A 10168-nucleotide genomic window follows, 5' to 3' on the forward strand; every position below is an offset into this window, starting at 1 on the left:
TTGCCGCATCAGATGCGAGGATGTTGACACTCTTGAGCTGGCCGCACTGCTTCAATGCCCCATCAAAGATTTCCCAGTCATCTACCTTGGCATGCCCCTCAGTTACACGAGATTGCAGAAAGTACATTATCAGCCTATTTTTGACAAGCTCCAGCGCAACACCTCCGGATGGAACAAGCTTATGCTTCCCACCGCCGGACGGCTTGCTCTGATCACCTCCGTCTTATATGCTTTGCCAGTCTTCCAGATTTTGGCCATTGAACCTCCTCGTTGGGCTGTCAAAAAGTTTGACAAAAGATGCAGAGGGTTCCTTTGGGCAAATAAAGATGAGGCAACTGGGGGTAAATGTCTGGTTAATTGGAAGCAAGTATGCTTACCTAAAAAGTTTGGCGGCCTTGGGATTCCCTGTCTGCTCCAAAAAAGTGAGGCAATGAGATGCAAGTGGCTGTGGCTTTCCTGGATGGACACTACGCGACCCTGGCGTGGTTTACCTCTGCCTATCACCAGCTCGGTCAGGGCTCTCTTTGAGGCTTCAGTCCAATTCAACATTGGGGATGGCGCCAACACGCAGTTTTGGACAGACCCTTGGCACAACAGAGAAAGTTTCAGCTCAAGGTTTCCTGATTTATTCAAGCATTGCACTGTCAAGTCGATATCCATCCTTCATGCTTTGACTGACGGAAAATGGATGCGACACTTTAAGAGCAACCTTTCCCAAGACGCTATTAGCCAGTTTACGTCCATGTGGAATGACCTGCAGCTGGTGCAGCTATCCGAAAATCAGGAAGACACCTTAACTTGGCGTTGGACTGCAAACGGCCAATTTTCCTCCTGCTCAGCATACACGGCTACTCTTACTGCCAACATCAAACCTCTGTTTGCTAAGTTGGCCTGGAGCTCCGATGCGCCCCCTAAGTGCCAGTTTTTCGTTTGGTTGGCTGCTCAAGAGCGATGCCTGACGGCAGACAACCTAGCAAAAAGGGGATGGCCTCACAACCCCCTATGCTCTCTATGCCTTCAAGAGCCGGAATCTGCTACGCACTTGCTTACCACATGCTCATTTGCTAAGGAAATCTGGCACTTGACCTTTGACATGCTTCATATGCACCACAGTTTGATGGCCAACAATGGGGAGTCCCTCACTAGCTGGTGGCAACGCTCCAGTTCGGCGATGACCAAGGACAAGGCAAAGACTTGGCGGTCCATTATTGCTCTTGTGTGGTGGAACATCTGGAAAGAAAGAAATGCGAGGGTATTCACTAATTCATCGTGCAGTGCAAGACCCCTGTTCGAGAAGATTCAAGTTGAAGCCAAGGATTGGATTGATGCTGGTCGTAGGAGAGTTCTACAACTTGTCGAGCGACCCTTAGAACCTGATTGATGTAACTTCTCGAGCTAAACCCCTTCCTATTCTTCTCTTGTAATTTGTGACCTTTATTCCTTCTAAGCGCAATGAAAAGCAGTGATCCTGCCTTTTCGTCAAAAAAAAAAGGTTATCCATGTGGTTCATGATTATGTACTTCATATGTAAAGTCGGTATCCCACTGGTCTATTTCATTTCTCGGTTTATCGTGTGTTTTGCCAAAGAAGGCTATGTGTGACGCCAGCGTATGGGTTGGTAGCAAGCCCATTAAAACATTCATAGGGTTGAACTGGAAGTGGAAGGCACCTGGTAGAGGTAGGAGGGGGTTTAGTCCCACCTAAAAAATTGACAAGAACATAGACCATCATATAAGGAATCCCTCATGGAACACTTAGATGAGATGGCAAGAGGAAGAGACATCGCACATATAACGTGTGCGCAAGAGGATCACCACGACTTCTTTTTTCTAAACACACTGCAATCAAAGTCGAGTACAGGGGAGTTAGATGCATTGAGGCGGCGTCCGGTGGCGGCGACCTTGATAGATTGGCATGGTCGATGACAGTGTGAGTTCGGGCCTCGAGTGGCGAAGCCCTAGGTTGGGGATGAAGGCGAAACAACGATTGCGATGGAACTCTGATGACAGCTGACGAGGTCAAAAGAGAAGAGAAGAGGGCTAGTCGAGCGAGAAATATGAGGATACGATATGAACGAATTGGCGCGGACCCTTGTGGTCAGTCCTACGTGGCAAGCGCATCTGAGCGAGCCCAGAAGTTCCCATAGCCACCCTAAATTTACCAAGTCCGACCGGCTGACAAGTTTTGGCCCGTCTGATCGTCTTGAGCGGATACCATGTGTGTAGATGCTCTGACAACGTGGTGGCATCAAAAGCCGCCAGAGAATCAGGATCTCTCGCCCCATGATCTACAACCACATCCGCATACAGAAGTAGTAGCAGTACGAGATTTCTTTACATGTCATCTGACATGTACCAATAGTATATCTTGGTCAACATGTGTCAGACTACTCCTATTGTTTGAACATGATTTGATTATTTTTTGAAGACAGCAGAACCAATTATTTGATTTGTTTTTTTAGATTTATTTGATTTTTTTTAGCATCAGTACAGACACAAGCGCTCATATACACGCGTATACACTCATCCCGGCATATCATCTTGAGATTTACAAAGTCACCGTAGGCGCCTCGTCGTCGACGGGAACGTCTCCTCCCACTGAAAGCGCATCGCCGGAAATTCTAAAATAATGCGAGCACCAGAGGATACCACTGTCCACCTAACCAACTCAACCACATATTGATTCGCATTTATTGGTACGTACTTTCCGATGATCTACTCACTACATTTGTTGGCACGCATCGTCAAAAGCTATTTCTGGTAATAGGAGGCTGTCATCCTGTAGAAACAGAGTAAACATGATGCACCTTTCCACCCTCCAAATCAATACACGATACACTAACTTAAATAGGCAACCAAACCAATGGAGGTGCTGACCTGGATGCACACTCACAAGACAGGCCCATATCCTCAAATCAATAGACGATGCAGCACTTTTTTTGGATTTTTTTGTGTGTGGTGGTGGTGGTGGTGGGGGTATATGTGTATGAAGTTTGAAGAAAAAAACAAGTAAAGAAGTGGTTCAAGAAAGAACACAAAATCAAGCTAAAATGATGGTACTAGCATCAACACATCTGAGGGCAGTGACCGAGCAACATTGTCATGATCTTTTCACTAATAAAACAGCAGTAAATGGTGATTCGATTTCTCCGTAACAAACTGCGGGCTTTGACTACAGTATGAGCGGGCGCACGTCGTCCTTGAGCCGCCCGGTGTGGCGGAAGCCGTAGGCGCGGAGCACCTGGTCGTCGCGAGGTTGAGGGCGCGACGCATCCCGTTGGCGCAACTCTCGTTCGAGTACATCTCGTTGGGCTTGCCGCCGCAGGGGGTGCAGCCGGTGAAGTGTATCACGAATGGTTGGCGCCACGACTGCTTCTACCCGCCCCCACTTGGCCCCAGGACACCCCGCCTTCCTCACGGACGCGTTCCTCGCCGCTGCGTACATCATGTGCTCCCCCTCGACATACAATGGGGTGCCGCCAAAGTCGTTGGAGAATCAAGACCTCTCTCACCATGAGGGTTATTGTGAAAACAAGAGGGAACTAATGATAGAGAAACATGTGATGAAGAAATGGCATCTAGCATATTGGGGAAAATTGTATCTTCGTAAGTGTTAAGAAAGCATTCATTTAGCAGGATACGATCTTGTATTAAGTGCCCTCCAACAAAATAACAGCTAAGTTTTATGTGCTATGAAGAAGGGGTGTAAAATGCAGCTGGAAGACGAATTCTTAGTACTTGCTGTAGGTCTACAATTTTCAAGACGCATACAAGTCAACCAGAGTATTTTGTGAAACCATTTATGGATATAAAGCCCAGAACATATCCTAGTTGGAAAGCCCAACTAGTTGCGGACAATCGAGTGAATGAATAGCATTGTGGGTTCAGGCTCAACTGTTCCTTTTTTTTACGAGAAATTTTCCGATCTATTCATCTTCAATCATGGCAGTACAACAAAGACCAAAAATAATAGAAATTACATTCGGATCCGTAGACCACCTAGTGACGACTACAAGCACTGAAGCGAGCCGGATGCGCGCCGCCGTCATCGCCCCTCCATCGCCAAAATCGGGCACAACTTGTTGTAGTAGACAGTCAGGAAGTTGTCGTACTAAGGCCCCGTAGGACTAGCGCACCAGAAGAGCAACCGCCGCAGATGAAGAATAACGTAGATCGGAAGGATCCAATCCAACGACACATGAACTTAGACGAACAACGACGAGATCCGAACAAATCCACCAAAGATAGATCCGCCGGAGACACCTCCACACTCCCACCAACGGTGCTAGACGCACCGCCGAACGGGGACTAGGCGGGGAGACCTTTGTTCCATCTTCAGGGAGCCGCCGTCGTCTTGTCTTCTTGAGCAGGACACAAACCCTAGGAAAACTAAAAGAAACGGCTAAAAACGGAGCCCTCCTGCCGGCCCTTGCGAAGATCCACCACGCCCCCATGGGCCTAGGGCCACCGGAGAGGGCGCGGACCTACGGCGGCGCCGACGGGAGGCAGAAACCCTAGCTTTTTTTGTGGAGGAGGAGGAGGCGGTGGCTAGAAAGGCTTCCGTCCTATCAGGCTCAACAGTTCCCAACAAATAATCTTATATATGGTGTTCACTTGTTCTTGAGGGTGTTTGCACAAAATGCTCCGCATGATTTGTTAGAGGAGCCAATATATTGATGGAGATTTGAGTTTGAATCCTCTCACATGATTCGAGAGGCTAACTCTTGTGGATGGTGTGAACCAATCTGTGGTTGGATGGTTAGAGGGATTGTGGTATTTTCAGTCCATCAGGATTCAAATCCCGGTGCTCGCATTTATTTCTGGATTTATTTCGGCATTTCCGGCGATGCGCATTCAGTGGAAGGAGACGTTCCCGTCGACGACAAGGCGTCTATGGTGACTTCGTAAATCTCAAGATGATATGCCAGCTCAGCCTTTCAGAGATGCTCATAGGGGGTAGGGTGTGCATGTGTGCGTTTATAGGGATGAGCATACGCGTGTGTATATGAGCGCTTTTGTCTATACTGATGTTAAAAAAAACTCTTGTAGACGGTTCACATGGCTTGAGAAACCACTAGGAACACCGATTGTGTTTTTGTTTTTTTTTTTGACCCAAGCAGTCCGGTCTTTGAAACTAATGGAATGGGTTGGTTCAAAAGCTCAAGGTGGAGTTAATTGCACAGAAGTACCATAATTCGGGCATCACATGCAGATTGGTATCATGATTGCTAATTTTTACATGTCAGTACCAACATTGGTCCAAGTTTTTGCAAAAAGGTCTAAATCGCATATAAATATGTATTGACAGTGTATCTGACCGAGGGAGCCCGCCTGTCGGGTGCCTATGTGGCAGTTTTTTTGCAGAAAACCCCCTAGCTTTATATGTAATCACATAAATGCCCATTATTTCGCAGGGAAATCGCTATTAAGAGGGATTTTTTTCGTTCGCAAGTTTTCCACGGACTTGTTTAAAAGTTTCCGGCGAACTGAACAAATAATAAATAACGAGATCCTGGCGAAACTTTTATTATACTAGTACATACACGCTGGGCCGGGCAGCTGGGCCAAGCAAAGCCTGCAATATTTTTTTTTCTTTCAGTTACACACTTGCTGCCCTTTTACTCTTCCTTCTTTTTTCGTTTCTTTTCATTTTTTCGTTGTTTAGATTCGCAAGCTGTTTTCCAAAATCCATTAAGTTGTTTTCCAAATCACAAGCATTGTTTCCAAATCGATGAACTTTTTTCAAAATTATGAATTTGTTTAAAAATTAACGAACTTTTTCTCAAATCATTTAACTTCTTCACAATCAGTGAATTTATCAAAATCATTGAAGTTCTTTTGAAAATGAACGAACTTTTTTCAAAATCGATGAACTTTATTAAAACACAATGAAGTTTTCTCACAATAGATAGTATTTTTAAATTTTGATGAACTTTTCTCTTTCTTTTTTTTGATGAACTTTATTAAAAATCGATGAACTTTTCTCTTTCTTTTAAAATTTGACGAACTTTTCTCTTTCTCACAATAGATAGTATTTTTAAAATTTGATGAACTTTATTAGAAACCGATGAAGTTTTCTTTCTTTTTCTTTATTTTTTATTCTTCTTTTTTCACTCACTTGGAACATTTTTTAAGATCGGCTTCAGTAATATTGTGAACATGTTTTCAAATGCGCATGAACAATTTCTAATGTACGCTGAGCACTTTTTTTGCATATAGAGAACATGTTTTAATGCATGATGTATTTTTCTTTCCAAATGGTGAACATTTTTAAATATAATGAACTTTTGGTAATACATGCTAACATTTTTTTTAATATATGTTGAACAATTTTCTTAAGATATGATGAATATTTGACATAATGCAAGGTGAAATTTTTGTAATTTTTGGTGAACATTTTCTTAGACATGATGAATTATTTCGACAATGTATATTTCAAAAAATGTTTCAGCACGTATTAAGAACTTAGCGTGTAAAATAATTCTTGCATTTTAAGAAACACGTTGATTTTTTTAATAAAATTTTAACAGTTTTAATGCATTTCTAATATTTATTATGATTACACAATTATTTTTAATACATTTTGTCTACTTTTCAAGTAACTGCGCATTGAAATTATAATTTTTGAGAAACAAGTAACTGCGCATTGAAGAAAATACAATTAATACACGAGTAACTAAAAAAACTGTGTATTGGGCCTGAGTGAAGAGACATAAATTTTGGGTCATGCGCAGCCTCGCTAAGCCCAACTTCCGGCCCAAGGTCTTAAAGCGCTTATAAAAGGCTGCTCGCCTGTTATCCGTCGCTGGATAGCCCTTGTCGGCGTGGCTAGCGCGCTCAGTTGCAGGCAGATAGGTCGCGGGTTCGAACCTTCCTCGCGCGGCATTTTTCGTTTCTGCAATTATAATGTTCAATTCGCCGGAAACTTTCAAACAAGTCCGTTGAAAACTTGCGAACGAAAAAAAAAATCCTTCTCAATAGCGATTTTCCCGCGAAATACTGGGGCATTTATGTGATCACATATAAAGCTAGGCGGTTTTCTGCAAAAAAAAAACTGCCACATAGGCACCCCACAGGCGGGCCCCCTCGGTCAGATACACTATCAATATGTATTTATACGCGATTTAGATCTTTTCCAAAAACATGGACCAATATTGGTACTAACATATAAAAATTAGCAATCGTGATGATACCAATCAGCATATGATGCCCGAATTGTGGTACTTCTGTGTAATTAACTCCTCAAGGTGAAGAGGCCCTGAAGAACAAGGACAATGTGGTGGCACCAAAGCCGCCGGAGAATCAGGATCTCCCGCGCCTCCATTTGATTAGCTTAATTAATTTGTTCCCTAAAAAGCTTAATTAATTTGTAATCGCGAGAAGAAGAGTGAACCAATGATAGAGAGACACGTGGTGAAGAGAAGGTAAGAAAATAAGCATAGAATCACGTTCTGGGAGCAATCAGTTGACCAGCTTATTCAAATCAAAGTACGAATCTGTTTTCCTTAAATGCGATCTGACATGTACGAATAGGATATCTTAGTCAACACGTGTCAGCCTACTCTTAAAATAGGGAGTACCTAGAACTCATGTAATTTGGTCTCATTCACCTAAAAAACAAGAATGGATACAACCCATGTCAGCACACATGCATCTTATAGCATCACATTCAATGACTATAAAAGATGAATAATATTAAATTAAATTTCATCTAGATAAGTTCTAGCAAAACTGCTTAAAATAAGGTCCGTGAACACGATTTGATTTCTTGGCACGTACAAGTAGCAGTACTTCCTCTGGATCTGGATGTGGTACAAATTGTCAACACGCATCGTCAAAAACTACTACTACTGGTAATCTTGATATCACTGTCATTTATGTACCAGATTTGCTGTTACCGGAGCAAGTAGAAAATGTGTTCAATTCAGTCAATTTTGCCTAGTGCCCGAGGCCGATACGGGGCGAAGACGTGCCTTACAGAAATGAATGTATCTAGACATATGTTTGGTCAAGTAATTCGGAACGGATGGAGTATTTCTTTTGAACAACTGATTTATTGGTGCTCCCTATATATATGCTTGGATGAAGTTTAAGAAGAAGTACAAAAAAAAGAGGGGGTCAAGCAAGGACCCAAAATCAAGCTACAAGGATGCACCGCCACATCCAGTGACAGCGAAGGCGGCCCAGAGATGCAGCGGAAGCAACACTGTCATGTCATCATCTTTTCATTTCACTAATAATAAAACAGTGTACAAAATAACAAAATGGCGATTCGATATTTCTGTCTTGTGTAACAACCGCCAAAGTGCACGCTCAGTTTGGCAAGACTAAGACTAGGCTACGAGCGGGCGCACGTTGTCCTTGAGCGGCCCGGCGTGGCGGAATCCGTAGGCGCGGAGCACCTGGTCGTCGGCGAGGTTGAGCGCGCGCCGCATCCCCTCGGCGCAGCTCTCGTTGGAGTAGATCTCGTTGGGCCTGCCGCCGCAGGGGTTGCATCCGGTGAAGTGCGTCACGAAGGGCCGGCGCCAGGCGGACGCCTTCTGCCCGCCCCCGTCGGGCCCCGGGACGCCGCCGTCCTTCTTCCTCAGGGCCGCGTTCCTCGCCGCCGCGTACAGCGCGTGCTCCCCCTCCGCGTGCCGCCGCCGGAGCGCGGGCCCGAACCGCCGCTCCGCCGCCCGGTACCGCTCCGCGACGCCGTCGAGCTTGTCCACGATCTCCGCCCAGTAGCCCTGGAAGTAGTACTGGTTCTCGAGGTAGGTCCTGGCGCCCCATTTTTTGGGGTTCTTGAGCAGCAGGTATGCCAGCGCCGACTGGTCGTCGGACTCGGCGTCGGGCTTGTCGCTGAGCGTGGCCTTGAGGGTCTTGCCCCATCGCGCGTACTGCGGCGAGGCCGGGCCCATGCTGGCCCATGCGTCCATGAAGTCGAGCGACCACTGGCAGTTGCGGATGAGGAAGACGCCGGCGTTGAGGCCGACCCAGGACCTGGCCTCGTACACCTCCCTGTCCCAGCCGTGGACGACGAGGTTGTAGTCCTTGTACCTGGTGGCGAGCGGGGGCGCGAAGTCCATGTCGGTGACGACGGCGTCGGCGTCGAGCCACCAGACCCACTCGGCCTCCGGGTGGGCGAGCATGGCGGCGCGCACCACGGGGATCTTGGCCCAGTAGGCCACCATGTCGGGCTGCAGCAGCGCCGTGTTGTAGAGCAGCTCTATCCCGTGGAGGCGCGCGTAGTCGACCTTGTTCTTGAGGAAGCGGAGCAGCATGTGGTCGCCGCCGTCGCCGGCGCAGGGGTAGGACTGGGAGCCGGAGAGCATGAGGACGCGCTCCCCGGGGCCGCGCGGGTAGTGCAGGCGCAGCCACTCGGCCCGCTTCGCGTCCCAGCCGGCCACCCGCCGGCCCACGGCGTAGGAGAGCTTGGGGTCGTCGTAGAAGGTGTGCGGGCGTGCGGCGACCCTGGCGTAGAGGCCGTCCTCGGAGTCGTTCTCCTGCGGCTGCGGGAAGGAGGTGGGGAAGGGGAGGGAGGGGCCGGCGACGAGGTTGGGCACGGGCGTTGGAGCGAGCAGGGATGAGAAGCAGAGGAGGAGGAGCACGGCCGCGACGGCGCCCGCGGCGAAGACGAGCGCGTCGTGGACGTGCGGCCTGTGCGCCGCGGACGCGCCGGCCTTGCCCGCCGTCCCCGTGAGGCCGAACGGCGCGGTCTCCGAGGCCATAGTGGCGGTGAGTTCCCTCGAAAAGCAGAGCTGGAAAAGCAAGGCCAGTGAGGACTGTGGAGTGTGAGGCAGCAGGCAGGCAGCGGCGGGAAAGGTGATGGCGTGGGGGATGGGGTTTGGGGTTGGACCGGGGAATGGCAGGGTGGAACGGATTGAGGTTTGTTTTCTTCCCGTTAAGTTTTTTGGACCACTCCTCCTAACAGTGTGTGTAGATAGATTGGAATTGCCGAGGCGCAGGCACACCTCATCCCCTCCGATTCGGATCACGCCATTAATGCGCATCGAGATCTGTTTTGGAGATGCATTTCTGATACGCCTACGCCTTCCTTATTTGTAAAGAGAGATTTCTAGCCCGCATGCAAAAAAAATAAAAAAAATAATTGAATGGCCTTATTGATTTTCGGTCATCCGAGAAATAGTTACTCCATATCTATTGGATTAATGTCGGGCTCGCTGATT

General features: G+C 47.3%; 1 protein-coding gene across 1 annotated transcript; it reads right to left on the bottom strand.

Moving 5' to 3' along the window:
• Window positions 1-8128: 8128 nt before the first annotated feature.
• Window positions 8129-9766, bottom strand: LOC119304387 (probable glycosyltransferase 6). Its single transcript, XM_037581566.1, has one exon. The coding sequence runs from the start codon at window positions 9707-9709 to the stop codon at window positions 8333-8335; it is 1377 nt and encodes a 458-aa protein (XP_037437463.1). The 5' UTR covers window positions 9710-9766; the 3' UTR covers window positions 8129-8332.
• Between the last annotated feature and the right edge of the window lie 402 nt (window positions 9767-10168).

The sequence above is a fragment of the Triticum dicoccoides genome, chromosome 5A (genome assembly GCF_002162155.2).
Source record: "Triticum dicoccoides isolate Atlit2015 ecotype Zavitan chromosome 5A, WEW_v2.0, whole genome shotgun sequence".
NCBI lineage: Eukaryota > Viridiplantae > Streptophyta > Magnoliopsida > Poales > Poaceae > Triticum > Triticum dicoccoides.

Bases quoted from the DNA above. Each gene is read 5' to 3' on its own strand.
- LOC119304387 (XM_037581566.1), bottom strand. From the start codon at position 9,709: ATGGCCTCGGAGACCGCGCCGTTCGGCCTCACGGGGACGGCGGGCAAG.